Below are 17528 nucleotides of genomic sequence, written 5' to 3'. Positions count from 1 at the left end.
TGTACATGTCAAAAATCTCAGCCTTCCAACCAACCTTCTAAACAAAGTTGGATTCACCTTTTCTTCATCATCATACTTTGACAACTTATTTCGACAATCCACTGGCGTAGAAGCTGAATTGCATTTATCCATCTTGAATTCTTTTAAAATAGCTTCTGCATATGACTTCTAAGACAAAAAGATACCTTCATCACTTTGCTTAACTTCAATGCCCAAATAATATGACATCAGCCCCAAATCCGTCATCTCATAATTATTTGTCATCAACTTCTTAAATTCTTCAATCATCTTTTGATCAGATCCTGTGAAAATTAAATCATCAACATACAAGCATACATACATTATTTTTCCATCCTCATTCTCCTTGATATACAAAACATGCTCATATGGACATCTTGTGGAGCCATTCTTCTGGAAATAGTCATCAATGCAAGAATACCAAGCCCTTGGAGCTTGCTTAAGGCCATACAAAGCCTTTTTTTAACTTCAGCACCTTATTTCTTGTCCTTTCACAGTATAACCCAATGGTTGATTGACATAAACTTCTTCTTCAAGAGATCCATTTAAGAATGCTGATTTGACATCCATTTGGTGAATTTTCCATCCTTGTTGAGCTGCCAAAGAAATAACTAATCGAATTGTCTCAATTCGAGCCACCGGAGCAAAAACTTCTTCATAATCAATTCCGGCCTTTTGAGAAAAGCCTTTTGCAACAAGGCGAGCTTTATACTTCTCCACTTTTCCTTTGGCATTTTTCTTTATTTTGAAAATCCACTTTACTGCTACTGCTTTTTTTTCCTTTGGCAATGTTGTCAATTCCCAAGTGTCATTCTTCTTTATGGAATTTATTTATTCATCCATTGCTTGTCTCCATTTCTTTTCCTGAATAGCTTCTTCAAATTGTATAGGTTCTGTATCAGCAAACAAACATAATAAAGTAGCGTTATCTACTTCTTCAGTTTCTGCATAAATCTCACTCAAGCTTCTCATTCGAGACTGCCTTTCTGATGAACTTTCTGGGGATGAGTCTGTCACATTTGTCTGAGATGTGGAAGGTGAATTCGGTGGTGTGATAATTACATCTTCATTTTGACCTGCAAAATCATCATCATATACAGGAAGAAAATCATAATAATTATCTTGTTGTGCAATCTCCCAATTCTATGAACTTTCTTCTTGAAATTCTTCATCTCTGCTTATCACAACTTTTCCATTCCGAGGATTATAAAATTTATAACCTTTGGAATTTTTTGCATAGCCAATAAACACCATCTTCTCACTTTTATCATCTAATTTGCTTCTCAATTCGTCAGCAACATGAACATAACCAAGACAATCAAATACTTTTACATGAGAAATATTTGGTTTCTTTCCACACCATGCTTCATTAGGGGTCTTTCGCAAAAGCTTCTTTGAAGGACTTCTATTATTTAAATAGGCTGCACATGTTACTGCTTCTGCCCAAAATTCTTTTGGCATACCTTTGCACTTCATCATGCTTCGAGTCATGTTAAGAATGGTTCTATTTTTTCGTTCCACGACACCATTTTGTTGAGGAGATCTTGGAACAGTAAGCAATCGACGAACACCATTATAATCACAGAACTGATTGAATTTCTCAGATGTGAATTCTCCTCCTCGATCAGTTCGTAATGATTGAATCTTCAAGCCGCTTTCATTCTCAACTAGTGCTTTAAATTTTTTTAAACACTTCAAATGCTTCTGATTTTGCCTTCAAAAAATAAACCCATGTTTTACGAGTATAATCATCAATAAATAATAAGAAATACCGGCTTCCTCCATGTGAACTCGGATTAATGGGACCACAAATATCTGCATGCACCAATTCAAGTGGCTTTGATGTGCTTGACAAAGACTCCTTTGGAAAACTCCTTCTGGATTGCTTCCCATACATACATCATTCACAAATCTGATTAGGATGATTTATGGAAGGTAATCCATGCACCATTTGTTGCTTGCACATTTGCTCCAGTCCACCAAAATTCAAGTGACCCATCCTGAGATGCCACAACCATGTAGAATCTGACGAAGCTTTCAAACACATAGGACGATCAGTGCTGATTTTTAATTTGAACATCTTGTTTGTAGACATAGGAACTTTTGCAATCATTTTTTTCTTTCCATCTTTCATAACCAGCCCATTCTTGTTCATCTCCACCTCATAACCTTTCTCCAAAAGTTGTCCAATACTCAAAATATTGGATTCCAAAGCTGGAACATAATAAACATGAGAAATAAATTGATGATCTCCATTCTTCAGTTTGATAAGAATGTCACCGCTTCCCATAACTGGAACTTTTGTTTTGTCACCGAAAGAAATACTTCCTTTCTTAGATTCATCAAACTTATAAAAAAAATTCTTTATTTCCCGTCATATGATTGCTTGCTCCCGAGTCTAGATACCAAGACTCCTTGCCCCTTGCTTCATCTTCGCTACATGTCAGTAACAAAGTTGATTCTTCATCGTTCGCCTCGACAAAATTAGCCTGTTCGTCTTTAAAAGGTTCAGATTTACACTCAGCAGCATAATGCCCAAATTCTTGACAATTGTAACATTGCACATGAGATTTATCACGACCATGCCAATTATTTCCACGGCCTTGGAAATTGTTGCCTCTACCACGTCCTCTTGCATTGCATTGCTGATTATTTGTGGCTTCATTATTGTGGAAATTTCTGCCACCTCTACCTCTTCCATTATATCCACGATTCCAGCCACGACCTCTACCTCGTGATCTTCCTCTTCCATATCCACCTACAAATTGTTTCTTTTCTTCTTTATCGTTCAAATCAAGTTTCGCTTGCAACACCTGAGCCACAGGTTCTTCTCTGTTTTTTAATCTCTCCTCATGGGCTTGTAACGAACCCAAGAGTTGATCTACAGACATAGTCTCCAGATCCTTTGATTCTTCAATGGCAGTCACCACGTAATCAAATTTCCGAGTCAAAGAACGAAGGATTTTTTCTATCACAAGAACATCCTCCATTTTTTCTCCATATCTCTTCAACTGATTGACAATTACCAAAGTTCTATTAAAGAACTCATCAATTTTCTCTGACTCTTTCATCTTGAGTTTCTCAGACTCACTTCTCAAGGTTTGCAAATGCACCTTGACTACTTTATCTTTCCCCTTAAAGGAATTTTCGAGAATCTCCCATGCCTCATTTGCTGTTGTTGCAGTCGAAATTTTCACGAACATATTCTCATCCAAACACATGTGGATTAGAGAGAGTGCTTGTTGGTCTTTCTTCCTTTTCACTTTTTGAGCATTCGTCAATTCCTCCTCATTCTCTGGCCGATCATATTCAGTTTCTACCATTTTCCATACATCTTGGGAACCCAACAAAGCCTTCATTCTAATGCACCAATTATCATAGTTTTCCTTTGATAATTGTGGATATTTGTATGGGATCATTCCATTCATCACTGTAGAGAATTTTTGCTGGCTCTGATACCAATTTGTTGGATCAAATAAATAAACTTTCAAAGGTAACAGAGGAAGAGTATAATTGCTGGAAGAAAATTCTCTTGCCTTACTACATGTATTGATATGTATTTATAGATTACAGACATGACTCTTGGTAAACAACATTAACTCTCTATAAATGCAGTTACAGATACAGATACAGAAATGACTCTTGGATAATACACTGTAACAGATTAAAGACTATTAATTACAAGTTCATTATTTCAACATCCTGTTTCTGATAAATTAAGGTTCCGGTTAATTGTGTTCATTGAGTTTGAATTTAATTACAAAATTCAATTTAATTAATCTATGATAGACGATAAATTTCTCTAAGTTTGTTCAAAACGACTCAAATTTGCTTTCGTAATTCTTTTTCCGCACACGTGTAAATTAAAATTGAGTCATTTTGAACAAACTTAAAGAAATTTATCGCCTATCATACATTAATTAAGTTGAATTTTGTAATTAAATTCAAACTCAATGAACACAATTAACCGCTAGGAACCTTAATTTGTTAGAAATAAAAGATCAAAATCATCCATAATAGGAGTAGTTCTAACAGATGAGGTCAGAAACTATTCATGATAGGAATAGTTCCGGCGACCGAAGCGAAACTATTGAATAAAATAAAAATAAAAAGCCTAAAATGTGATTTATTAAAACACGAAAGCTAAATAAGGTGTTAGATAAAATTTAAAGACTAATAAACTATTTAAATTCACATTTGGGAAAAGGAAGTATAAGAAGTAATTTATATATATATATATATATATTAATGGTTTATGTATATAGAAATTATGAGTAATTTATTTTAATGGTCTATATATATTTAGGATTGTGGGTTTTTTTTCAAATAAAAAAAACATTGTGGCTGCTGCAGCATTAAATGCTGCATGCAGCAGCCTAACACGGTGAACCCAGTGTTTGAAACACCGAATTTCTTTCAATGACGACACCGATATATAAAAATATCGGTGTCAATTAACCATAGTAAATTATTAAGAGCATTACAGTGATAATTTTTTTTAAGCTGACATTGTTATTAAAATTATTATTAAAAGAAGCATTTTTTTTAGGAATTATCTCAAAATTTAAGTAATTTTTTCCTTTTTTTTTTTGGTAAAGTAATTTTTTCCTTTCCTAAAAAAATTTATCCTCCTCTCTTTGTAATCATTTCAAGCCGTGTCAATCTTAACAAAATCCACAAAAAGACAAGCGAGTTTATTACACGGTCTTTAGCTGGAGCGTCAATTTATAAGTAACCGTCTGTAAGTAATTACCGAGCGCCCAGCGCTGCAGTACGCCGATATGCGCAGGTAATAAGCGCACTGCTCAGTTAGTATACGCGCGTTTTGACTCTGGTGTCCGTATCTTTTCTTTTGTTTGAAAATTAGCATTCCTCACACCCCGCGCATTTTAGCAAATGGCGTTGCATTCCTTATAAATATATGAAAAGACACGCACGCACTCTATTCTATTCTCTGCAACTCTATTGCTGCTCTGTTTATCGTTCTTGATCTGCAGGTTCTAATCCATTCACTTTTTTCTGCTTTCTCTGTATGTTCCATTGGCTTGAAATTTTGTTTCTGGGTTTGAGTTTTTCTTCTCCGTGAGTTTTCGTTTTTGCTCATTTTCATGATTTTATGTTAAGGATGCATTGATTTGACAATACATTTCGTTTTCATAGTTTCCATTCTGAATTCTTTTGATGTCTCTTAGTTATACCCATTTTCATGGGTTTGGTTTCTGGGTTTTTGATATGTGAATTTCATTAATTCTTGATTTTTTTTTTGAAACTTTCTTAGGTAACGTGGTTTTCTGGCCCAGGCATTTCATTTTCCTCCGGTAAACTTCATTTTTCTCCTTCCGCTTCGCAGTTTTCTTTTTATCAGTCGCGTATGGGTTTCACGGAGTTCTGTAATTTGTAGACGACAGATCAATTTTTCTATTGTTTACAAACTTTCCGAGCAATGTTGTGTAAAAGAAAAACAAATAATGTTGTATTTAGGAAAGCGAAATTATCTTTCTTTCTTTTTTTTTTTGGTAAGGAGCGAAATTACCTCTAGCAAATTAAGGAATGTGGTAAACTTTTCCCATTTTATTTCTTGCATTTTTAGTAGTTAAAAGAAAAACCGGATTCTGATTGAGTGACTAATTAATTGCAGTTTGGGATGCTTATTTTAAATTTATGGTGCAAACTAGTACTAATTAAACTTGTTGAATAATAAAGCCATCTGGACTGTTTAAACACTCAAAATTGAGAATTCATTTCAGATTTTTCCTGTTTATTGGATCCCTTGACCATTTTTTGGCCGCCTAGCTCCGTCTGGGCTGGAAGCCATCCGAGCATTGGTAAAAAAAAAAAAGGCAGCCCGGTCGCACTACGCGTCCCCGCTGAGCGAGGGTCCGGAGAGGGGTCCCACCACAAGGGTGTACTGGGGCAAGCCTTCCCCTGCCAATTTATTTGGCAAGAGGCCGCTCCTAAGACTCGAACCCGTGACCTCTCCATCCGAGCATCGGTCAGAATAAAAAAATGTTTTTTCCATTATTATTTTGATTTTTTGCTTTATTATGATTTAATTTTAAACATTGTCGCATGGTTTTTGATAAATTTTGTTTATTATTTTTGAATATTTTTATTTAATATTTATTGGCCTAATACACAAATAACTCCCTGAACTTGTCCAAATGTTGCAACTGCCCCCTCCAACTTTCAATTGTAACAACTTACCCCTTAAACTTGTCCAATTGTAAAACACAACCTCAAATTGCTGACATGGGCTGCAATTGAAGAATCACGTGAAATACAAAATTTGCAACGCTCGTAGAGTATGATAATTAGATCTTTGACGTGATACGAATCCGGAAAAACTTTTTTACGGTTGCTTCAAATACGGGGTAAAAAATTTCCAATTTGGGGTTATGTTTTACAATTGGACAAGTTCAAGGGGTAAGTTGTTACAATTGAAAGTTGAGGGGGGCAGTTGCAATATTTGGACAAGTTCAGGGGTTATTTGTGTATTAAGCCATATTTATTTGTTTGCATGATATGATTGAAGACTTTAAAGACATGGTTTTATAATTTTCTATTAATTATATTAGTTATGGACATTACTTTTACTTGTTTTAATAATATTATTATTGAAATGTTTTATAGTAGCAAATTTCTCTGTACTTAACTTATTTGTTCTTGTACCCATCACTGTGACAAGCTCTTTGTTTTTTTTTTTTTTGCATCTTTGTGCAGTATGAATGTTGTTAGTTCCATCAATTCTCATTTTGTTTGAGAGCTTATTCTATTCATTTTCCAGTCCACATATATGATTAACTATGATTTATAATGGTAATTTGATTTGTTTCTTTCACCTTTGATTTTATAGGTTCGCAAAGGATCTTTGACAAAGTATTCTGTTTAGCCGTTGATATGTTTAGATGGGGTATAAAGAGAGGAGTTGGTAAAAAAGACAAAGATGTCCAGTATTACCAGTCCTTCATCTATTATGATGTGGAATACTTCCTGCATGATTATGTTTATCTGGACAACAATGATGCCGATGCTTATATTGGTAAGCTTGTGGGAATCTTTGAGACTCCAGAGCATGAAAAGAAGGTGAAGGTAGTATGGCTCTTTCGTCCTGCTGAAATACGTAACTTCTTAAGGGATTATCAACCAAGGTGGAACGAATTATTTTTGGCTTGCGGTCAAGACAAAGGCTTTTCCAATGTCAATTCCGTGGTAAATGAAACTGCTAACCACTTCTAATTTTATATTGAATGCATTCTTATGTTATTTCTTTTTAATCTTTAGTTTTTATGCTATACCGTGATAATTAGATAAATGAGAAATTCTTCTATGATCCTCTTATGTTTTTCCTTACTTTTCCTGTCCTCCTTATTTCCATTGCTTTTCCTATCTTTAAAATCGCGGATCCTCAATAGGTGATTTGAAAAAATTCTTACTTGGCAAAACTACTATCTAAGAAAATTACTACTATAACTGCTGATGTTCTTTAAACTACAATTTTTATGCTCTAAAATTGGTATATCCGGTGATTGAAGTCACCAAATTTTGACCAGAAGAAAGATAAAAAAAAAGAAGAGGGTAAAACTGGAGGATTAATTGTTACAAATTGCGGTTATATGGTTATTATGTAAAATCCAAACAATTGGAGGACTATTTGCGTAGTTAGTGACAATATAACTCGGAAATTAGAATGTCTATGAACTTACAATGTTCTCATGTTGAATGCTATCATCTCTTGTTGAATGCCATTTGGCATCTAAACATTTGAAATATTTCCTTTGTCTAGGTGTGTGTGCAAGGAAAACTCTATACTAGTTAGATCCATTGGATTCTACCACTAACATGATTGTTATATTATAACTTTTACTTCTTTAGATCAATCATTTCTATGTAGTAGTATGCATTAGTCGGGATCATTGGATCAATACAACTTGTGTATTATGCAGCAGGGCCGTCTTAAACTTTTTGGGGCCTGTGCTAAATTTTTATCAAACCATTAATATTTAATATAATTTTGTATTAAGAAAATATAAAAAGAAATGAATGAATGGTAAGGTTGTGAATTTTGGATGGTTGAATATTTAAATTACATATACACTCTAAGAATGTAAGTAGATCTTATTACATTATATCATATAAAGTGAGTCTTATTACAAGACAGTTTCTACAGCCTACACTAAACTTATATAGTGTAGGAATTTTCTAATTATAAAGTACATTTACGAGTTAATTTCAATTATTATAATTGAATTTCATACATAGTTTTGATGTGTTAGGTACAATTACAATTGTATATGCGGAACATGTGAATTTGGATGCGTTTCAATTAACTACTATCAATATCTGTTTTGCCTTTGTATCCATGTTGCAAGTTTACTAGAATGAGATTTGTCCTTTGTTTCAGAAATCAATTATTGGGAAATGTAACGTAGTTTGTGCATCACGTGATAGAAGAAATCCTCCACCATCTGAAGAACAACTGAGAATGGCAGACTTCATTTTCTACCATTGTTTTGATGTTGGGGAGTGCAGAATAGTTAAGAAATTTGCGGACGATGATATTAATGGAATTAAAGGTTGGTATTAAGCAACAAGCAAAGATTACTAATAAAAAAAAGTAAATCAAAACAAGAACACAAATAAAAAGATTTTATTATTTCTTTGAAGAAACCGACACACAGTACAATGGGAACCCACCTATGATGCACGGAAAGGGGGAAGGAAAACGGAAATGGATACTGGAAACGTTATTTCTAAGAAAAATTAACTAGGAAACGGTAGTGGAACGGAAAAGAAACTGAAACTGACACGAAAGGCGGAAACGCTAATGAAGAAGAGTTTCCATGCAACATTGGAACCCACACTTAATTACTTACATTGTTATCTCATGTCAAACAAACGACTATAAATGTCTCAGGTCACGTGTTACATAAATTGTCTTGCAAGATATATAATAGTCTTCTGATTGTAATATTGGTTGTTGATTGTGAACAAAAGTAAATTTCTATCTTTTGCAGTGGAATGTTTTTTCAATAATTGGAAAGCTCCAAAGGAAACTACTCCGGCTGAAGTGGATGGCCATAGAGCAAGAGGGACGTTTAACAGTAATAGCCTAGTCGTTCAAGGTAATTTCTTGGAATGCCCTCATATATATTTATTTAAGACTTCAGGTTAATTGCTAAAAGTAGCTTTATCAAATATAGGCACAGGATCTAAGAAGCGGGTAGCAAGTTTGGTTGTTCAAGAAGACATTTCAGATGACATGGCTATGTTGAAACTCAAAAATCCTACTGACCCCACAGAAAACGGTACTAGTTAATCTTCAAGCTCTGAAGGTAATGATAAAGTTAAGAAATTGACTTCTTTGGGACTCCACCTTTCCAGATAGATCAACAGTCTTGCCTGTCAAAAAGAGAAGGTTACTTCTGGATGAAAAGGCGGCTGTGATTTCTGAGGAAGTTGGTCCTCATGCTGCTGGTGGGATGACTACTGTCAGCAAGATTGGTACAATGACCAAATCTGTAAGTTGATGCAACCATAATTTATGGAAGTTCAGTTTTGGTCTTTGAAGATGTTTTAGATATGCTTTTATATTTTCTACTTCAGTTATTTCTCAACTTGTTTGTTATAAGTAGATGAAACGGCATCTAGAATCTATGATAAGTTAGTCTTTTCTGGATAATAAAAGAGAAAAATAAAGTTTGTGAATTTGAGTGATTCATATTGGATTTGCATTCTCGGGACTTCTTCAGATGTCAACTGGTAAATTAAATGGTCAAAATTTTGTAGAAAAGTTGCAAACTAAATAAGCATATAGTATTTTAGTGGTTGATTTACTCCTTTTTTATATGGATTCTTGTAGGAGAAGGCAAGATGGTTCAATCAAAAGCAGCTTGTAAGTTCTCTTCTAATTCTCCATTAACTGTTCGTCATTCTTTTGGAACCAAAGTGAAAAGAATTTTTTTTTTTCTTATATTTCCCTTCAGAACTTTTTGAATTTTCCAACTGATTGTAGACTAATGTTAACATAGATAAGTTAAGATATAAGGAGAGAGTGAAATTTCTAAAACAAAATATATAAAGCTTGCTATGATCTATTTGTATTGACATCATGTGACAGCTATAAAGATAGATAACCATTTGGAAGCATAAGCAATTCAAACATCGCACATAAAGTCGTTTATCTGTTCACAAATAGAAGTTTCGTACAGAGATTTCATTCCCTACTTCCTAAGGTCCTCAAATGTTTTGCTTGATAGTCTTAGTGTCCCAAACAGAGGTTGACGAATGCATCATTTAAGAATTTGAAGATTTTATATGACCTGTAAAACTGTGCTGGATGCTCTCTTTTACATGGATATCCTGCTGCTCCACAGCAATAAGCAGTTAGATAACTACAGGATGCTAATGTTTGAGAGGTTATCGGACTTGTGCTTAGGCCATCACAACCTGCAATAGAACTTTTCTTTGTGACCTCAGGATAGTGGTTATCACTCAAACTATCTTTGGATATAAATTATGCTTAGAAGTCTATAATTTTCTATATATGGTAATTTTGAGCAAGCTATTCCCTTAAATTTTACCTTTCGTAAAAAGTTTGATTAGCAGTAATTAAATTCATATTAAATTTTCTGTAAAAAAAAATATTCATATTCAATCTATATTGCTTCTGCTTCTGTTTAATGGTGTTAGTTTATAATGTTCATATAATCTGGGCATTTTGGCTCTGGGTCAAATTTCATAGAATTGTTTGGATAGGTCGCCATGTTTTTGTTGCAAAAAAAAATTCTTATTGTTTTTCCTGTAATTAGCCTTGGTTAGAAAGACTGAAGAAAGCTGAAGAGGCAGGCACCCTGGTCTTACTTGAAAATTTAGATCCGACCCTTACATCATCAGAAGTAGAGGTATAATTAATGGCTCCACGTCAAAACTTTTGTTTAAGGAAGCTCTTTTTGGAATTTTATATTTGAATTCTCATCATCTACATGTTGTAATCATTTAGTACCATTGGTTTTAACTTGGGGAATACATCTAAAATTATCATCTCATTAATATTTGCTATCATATCTGCTTGTTTCTCTATTAACTTGTCGTATAGATGGGACAAATGATAAATGTAATTTTTTTTTATTGGATTCGGATTAGGTATTGATTAAACCAGTTTAATACGCGGAAAGAAAATTACTAGACTAACTCGTAACATAGTATTTATATGGTTCTACTAATAATGCCTACATCCATGAGAGGGGAAATATTTTGTTGAAGCAACTAATAATTACAAAGAGAATTAATTAAACCTACGTAACTCTTAAAAAATAATTACACCTACAAACAATGTTATTTTCTTTGAAATCCTACCTAAGGGTATGGTTTTCCGAAACTCTCTCTATTGTTACTCCCTACAACAATATTCTTCACAACTTTCTAATCCTCACCTCAACACCATATGCCTATTTATAGGCCACCCAAGCTTAACCACCAACATAACTTGGTGTATAAGACAAATTATTTACATAAATAGATAAAACTAACCATCTCCTCCTTAACTATTAATTTCAATTAGTTAAAGAGATCAGAAGGTGAAAGATTAGAGAGTTGTGAGGAGTATTGTTATAAAGAGAAACTTGCACACAAAGTTTTAACAAGCTTGGCCACCAACACAACTTGAACAAGTTTTAACAAACTTAGCCACCAAAACAACTTGATGTACAAGATAATTTTGTTAAATTAATAGTTAAAACTACCGTAGGGGTCACATCTATTGAGAATAAAATGAGAGAAAACCGACTAAGGTGGTTTGGCCATGTGAGACGTAGAGCGCTTGATGCGCCGGTTAGGACGGAGTGGCAAAGGGATGTAGTGGTGAGGGGTAGGGAAGACCTAAGCAAACTTGGAGGTGGGTGATCGAGAGTGATATGAGTTTACTGGGAATTGAGGAAAATATGGTAGTGGATAGGACGGAGTGGAGGGAGCGAATTTGTGTTGCTGACACGACTTGATTTCACGGTTTTATATGATGGTTCATGTTAGCCGACCCCGAATCATTTCGGGACTAAGGCTTTGTTGTTGTTGTAATAGTTAAAACTACCAAAAGTTATCTTTGCTGCAATATTTATCCAGTATGAGTATTTTTGGTTAACTGTTTTCTAATTTTGACGTTTTCAATCTAACATGCTTACTCGTTGAGTGCTTTGAAATTTTAAACTAAAGTTTTTGGGATAAAAGTGATTTTATGCGTTGCTCCTTTCAAATACCATTTGACTCTATAGCCGGCCACAGTTGGGTAATAAAAGAACTGAGTGTCCCTCCTGGATATGGACGGCTCTTAACATTTCCTGTCTGCACCAGGATCTTGTTCGGCATGCATTTGATCAGACTGTTGAGGCAAAGATGATACAATGGACTACTTGCTCAAATCCTTACTATGGTAAGCATCATGTTCATTCATAAAATAGATGCAGGCAGTTCATCGTTGATAAATGTGATCATATAAGTATTGATACATTCATCTGCTAACAGGTAAAGCATTTGTTATATTTGAGTCAAAAGCTGCGGCTGTTTCCGCAGTAACGAAGTTGCAAGGAAGCTGCCTGGTTATGGAAGATGGGAGGTACTTGTTTTATTGGTTTTTCCTCTTTTATGTCTAGCGTTGCTTCTATTTGTTAAGAAAATTAACTATTAATTTAAAACAATTAAATGAAAAAAAGAAATTATTGTGAAGTCCTAATTGATGAATGACTATTTTTGTAATTTGTATTATTGAGCGATTGGTTTTTGTAATTTGTAATAAATGAAAAAAAAAAAAAAAAAAAAAAAAAAAATGAAAGTCAAAATTGGGTGCCTCAATTGTTGAAAAAGGAGGCATCCACATTTAATTATTCAACTACTTGTTGAATAATAGGTTCATTGCATGGCTATAAATAGCCATGTAATATACTTCTCAAATGTATCAAAAAGTGGGAAAAAAGAGAGATTGAGGAGTTGAGAAAGATGTAGTTTGAGAGGATACACAATTGTGTCTTGTGAGTTTTTGAGAGTTTATTTTAGAGGGTAGTCTAATTATTTTGGGGAGAGATAAAAATAGTAAATATAATTATTTCGGGGTATTTTCGAGAAACACCGGAGTGTACTATTTTTGTTTTATCTCATTGTAACTCTAGAAAGTTTCTAGAGAACACCCTCTTGTAAACCTCATAAATTCAATAAAATTGTTTTATCGCTTCCGTTAAATTGTCGCGATCCTAGAAAAATTCTCAATAGTGGTATCAGAGCTATGGTTCAATGTAGCGTCACACACCAAATCAATTGGCGTGAGAAAATGGAGAAAATGAGCAAGCAGTTGAGGGAAGGACTGCTGGCAAGGGGATGCCTCAATGTTCCGTGCAAGAAGTTTGGGCACGTGCAATGGAATTGCATGAACAAGAGAGAAGAGAGTGTCAATTTGGCACATCATGTTGATGAAAAAGAATTTGTTTAATTTGGAGAGAAGTGCTCCAACAGTTGAAGGTTGATGAGAAGTGCATCAACAAATCGATTCGGTGAGAAGTGCTCCAAGAAGTTGTTTGCGGAGAGAAGTGCTCCGTTTAGAAGGTGATGATGGGAAAGTACATCATATATATATATATTAAAAGAAGAAAAAAATGAAGGTTTTAAATTAATAGTTAAGGGGAAGATTGTTGAGAAAATTAACTATTAATTTAAAACAATTAAATGAAAAAAAGAAATTATTGTGAAGTCCTAATTGATGAATGACTATTTTTGTAATTTGTATTATTGAGCGATTAGTTTTTGTAATTTGTAATAAATGAAAAAAGAAAAAAAAAGAAAAGAAAAATGAAAGTCAAAATTGGGTGTCTCAATTGTTGAAAAAGGAGGCATCCACATTTAATTATTCAACTACTTGGTTGAATAATAGGTTCATTGCATGGCTATAAATAGCCATGTAATATACTTCTCAAATGTATCAAAAAGTGGGAAAAAAGAGAGATTGAGGAGTTGAGAAAGATGTAGTTTGAGAGGATACACAATTGTGCCTTGTGAGTTTTTGAGAGTTTATTTTAGAGGGTAGTCTAATTATTTTGGGGAGAGATAAAAATAGTAAAGATAATTATTTTGGGTATTTTTGGGAAACACCCGAGTGCTACTATTTTTGTTTTATCTCATTGTAACTCTAGAAAGTTTCTAGAGAACACCTTCTTGTAAACCTCATAAATTCAATAAAATTCTTGTGCTTTGAGAAAAATCGTTTTCGCTAAATTGTCGCAATCAATAAAAATTCCCAACACTATTTGGCATGCATATTATTGAATGGCTCCCTTATTCAATATTTTAATTTTGAGCAAGTGGACGCTGCCGGTGTATTAATGTTGGGACCAAACAAGCAACAACACCCACATAAAAGAAATAATAAAGGAAAGAGAAAAAAACATATCACCTTTATATCATTTAAATCTCCACTATATAAAAAGCTTATAATTTTTAAACGGAGAAAATAGTAAAAACCATCTCACACTTTTTTTCCAATCTGAGATTTTGAAAGATATCCCAACAAATCCTCCCTCGACCCAAATCTCCACATATCTCGACAGTTTCAGAAAACTGAACTCTTTTTGTAGTCTTCCTTTTCTTTGTTCTGACAAGGGAACATCCATCCACATAATAGATATTTTTTCTTTTCTTCGTAACTTGCAATATCAAGCTACCACAATTGAGCACTTTACAGAAGTTGTCAGTACCAACATACCTATACCAACGAAAAGCCAATTCACCTAACGATATTATGTTGGCTTGAACACTAGATAGGAACTTTATATGAGTTAATAATACTTGGGCCTGTTTTCCACGATTTCTGGGGGGTGTTGACCTAGTCAGGATGCCTTGGGATCGTTGAAAGCGGGTTCCAACCTCTTCAATTAAAAAAGGAACTTTACATCAGCAAGTGTTTTGACAACATCATTGTGAAGCTTTAAGCGAATCTTCCAACACCCAAAATCTCCATCTATATGTAAAGTGTCAAAAGAAGCTTGATTTCTGCAAATATGAACATCAATAGTAGAATTCAACACCCAACCAAAACAATCTTCAACAAGATCATTTGCAGCAGTCAACAGTAAATAACAATCTTCAACCACATCAGCGGAGGAATTACCAACCTTTCACTTACCCTTTAGCATTCCTTGTAGCCTCTTCAAGTCCTCCTTGAACTGTGGGCAAATATGACTAGTGTTTCCACAATAAAAGCACTCAACAATACTCATATTTTTCTGTCTAGATCTGGATCTTATCTACAAATTTTTGTTGGTTCTCCCCTTACAGTTTCTACCACTTAATCTTAGTCTCCACTTGTGGTGTTCGTTTTCTTATACATCTCCTACTTCGAAAATCAAGCACCACTACAGACCAATTGATTAAAATTATTAATGTGGTAAAAAATGTTACCTCCTTCATCCATTCTGACTGTGTATATATCCATCTTCAGACACAACCTGCTAGCCAACGACTTCGACAAATACGTGCTCTCGAAAATGACTCTTTCAACACCGTCATTTTAATTTAGAAAGTAAGAGCTAACCTGATAGTGCTGACAGCCTTCCTCTGGATACACCGGTAGGTTCTCATTTTCTAGCGTGACATCATGACCGCACCAAATAGTCTTGAATAATGCTCTGCCGCAGCATAAAATTTCTGTTTCCATCAAAGAGCGGAACCTCATATACTTGAAAGTTGTAATAACATCTTCTCTACAGCTGGATTAATGCTCTTTCTTCAACAAGAATAAAAATCACGAGAGCTTTAGGCCACTTAAGTCTCCACTATAAAACTATTACAAATTTTTAACATACAAAGCTGTAAAAACCCAAGTTATACCATCTTTAATTAACCAGTCTTAAGATTCCTACAAATTCAACTAAAGACCTAAAGCCTATTTATAAGTTAGCACCCCTTGAAAATCCCACTTTTTTCCAACATGGGATTTGGGGAGATATCCCATCAATTAAGTGGATTTTGTTCAATGTGTTAGCAACTGACTTTCGGTTTACTGCGTCCCAATCTAGGATGAGTTTTCTATGTTAGATCCTGTGCATAAGTTTTGGATGATTTTGATTGTCCCTGTCTCTTTCATCTGTTTCTGGTGTTAATGTAGAGCCAATCAATTGGAGGTTTCGTTGTATACTTTGACATGGAGCTCATATTTCTGATGATAACACATTTGCTTACCATGATGACATAATTAAAATGCTTGAGAGTGATGCTAAAGTTGAATACCTGTGGCTCTTTTTCTGTATCTGCAGGTCCATCTATGGTAGAAAGGGTTCTGTAAATGATCATGGCAAAATTATCAGCTTTAATGGTCATCTGTCTAGGCATAAACTCAAGCAAAGGCAATCTGAAGAAATGGTAAAGACAGACCGTCTCACTAAGAATATCTTGTAGTTTTCATGAATTATTGTTAATGCTTTTGTTCTTTTGGTTTCCTTGTCTTTTTCTTAGAGAAAAGCAGTTTCTACATCACACTTTGCCCAGCAGAATACCTTAGAATTTGGGATGGCAGTTGAGTGGCTCTTGGTGCAGGCGAAGACTGATATGATGTGGAACGATTTACGCAGGGTACTTTACAGAAAAATCCTAAATTTCAAATTTGTTGGTCTTTGCTCGTGCATATGTCTCTATATGTGTGCATAAGAAACTATATTTTAGTTAACATTTGCTTGTCTGCAGAATCAAGCAAGGGAAATAGAAAGTGTTAAGAGGCGGCTGAAGAGGAAAGAGAAGTAAAGAAGTTACTGCCGGAGGCATTTTTCATGGTAATAACATATTACTGTTCATAAATCGAAAGTAGTAATTCGTTTCTCTGCTTCATTGATGATATATATTCATTTCTTTGGTTGCAGGGAAGAAGAGTATTTTGAATTATGGAGTAATCCATTTGGACAGTTTACAGGATTTCACCCATTTTTTAGAGTAATACAAGGGGAGAATACTTATACAGGATTTTACCCATTTGGGTCTCTATATGTCATGTTGGTTCAAAAAGAATTTGCCTCGTATATAACAGCAAACATTTGTGTTCATATTTTACATTCATCAAAGTAGAATTTAGCTGTGTTTAATGATTCAAGTGTAATGAAATCATGCCAAGATGCCTCTCTTGGTATTTTTGACATCAGTCCTTTGCTTTAGACACAAAGATAAGAATAATATATTATGATTTAGGAATTCGGTTAAAACACTGAATAAAAAAGTACTAACAATGTTGAATTCCAAACTCCTTGAATTTGAAACATGGAAATTTTTCATTGAATTGTTGTCGAAATTTACACGTTTTAGATACCTTATAATAATGTTTTAAATGCAAATTACCCAGTTGAGTCTTAACAGAATAATGTCCATTGGATTTTACGTCCATCTTCTGAAAAGAAACTGAACAAGGTTTAAATAGAAAGAGCTAACGTTTCCCTATTCTTTCTCCCATCCAATACCAAACGAAAAATCTAACGTTATTTGGACATGTG

At 34.2% G+C, this 17528-nt stretch overlaps 1 protein-coding gene across 1 annotated transcript; it reads left to right on the top strand.

Annotated features, from left to right (window-relative positions):
• The first annotated feature begins 4983 nt into the window (after positions 1-4983).
• On the top strand, positions 4984-17109 carry LOC136222716 (protein ANTI-SILENCING 1). Its single transcript, XM_066010446.1, has 15 exons — positions 4984-5015; positions 5297-5336; positions 6872-7227; positions 8420-8591; positions 9033-9140; positions 9219-9323; positions 9400-9536; positions 9878-9910; positions 10827-10919; positions 12364-12442; positions 12535-12625; positions 16308-16413; positions 16507-16623; positions 16735-16787; positions 16908-17109. The coding sequence occupies exons 3-15, from the start codon at positions 6916-6918 to the stop codon at positions 17107-17109; spliced, it is 1608 nt and encodes a 535-aa protein (XP_065866518.1). The 5' UTR covers positions 4984-5015; positions 5297-5336; positions 6872-6915.
• The last annotated feature ends 419 nt before the right edge of the window (positions 17110-17528 follow it).

The sequence above is a fragment of the Euphorbia lathyris genome, chromosome 3, assembly GCF_963576675.1.
Source record: "Euphorbia lathyris chromosome 3, ddEupLath1.1, whole genome shotgun sequence".
Classification (NCBI taxonomy): Eukaryota; Viridiplantae; Streptophyta; class Magnoliopsida; order Malpighiales; family Euphorbiaceae; genus Euphorbia; species Euphorbia lathyris.
Note: the sequence above shows the minus strand (reverse complement) of the source record. Positions and strands in the feature narration are given on the sequence as shown.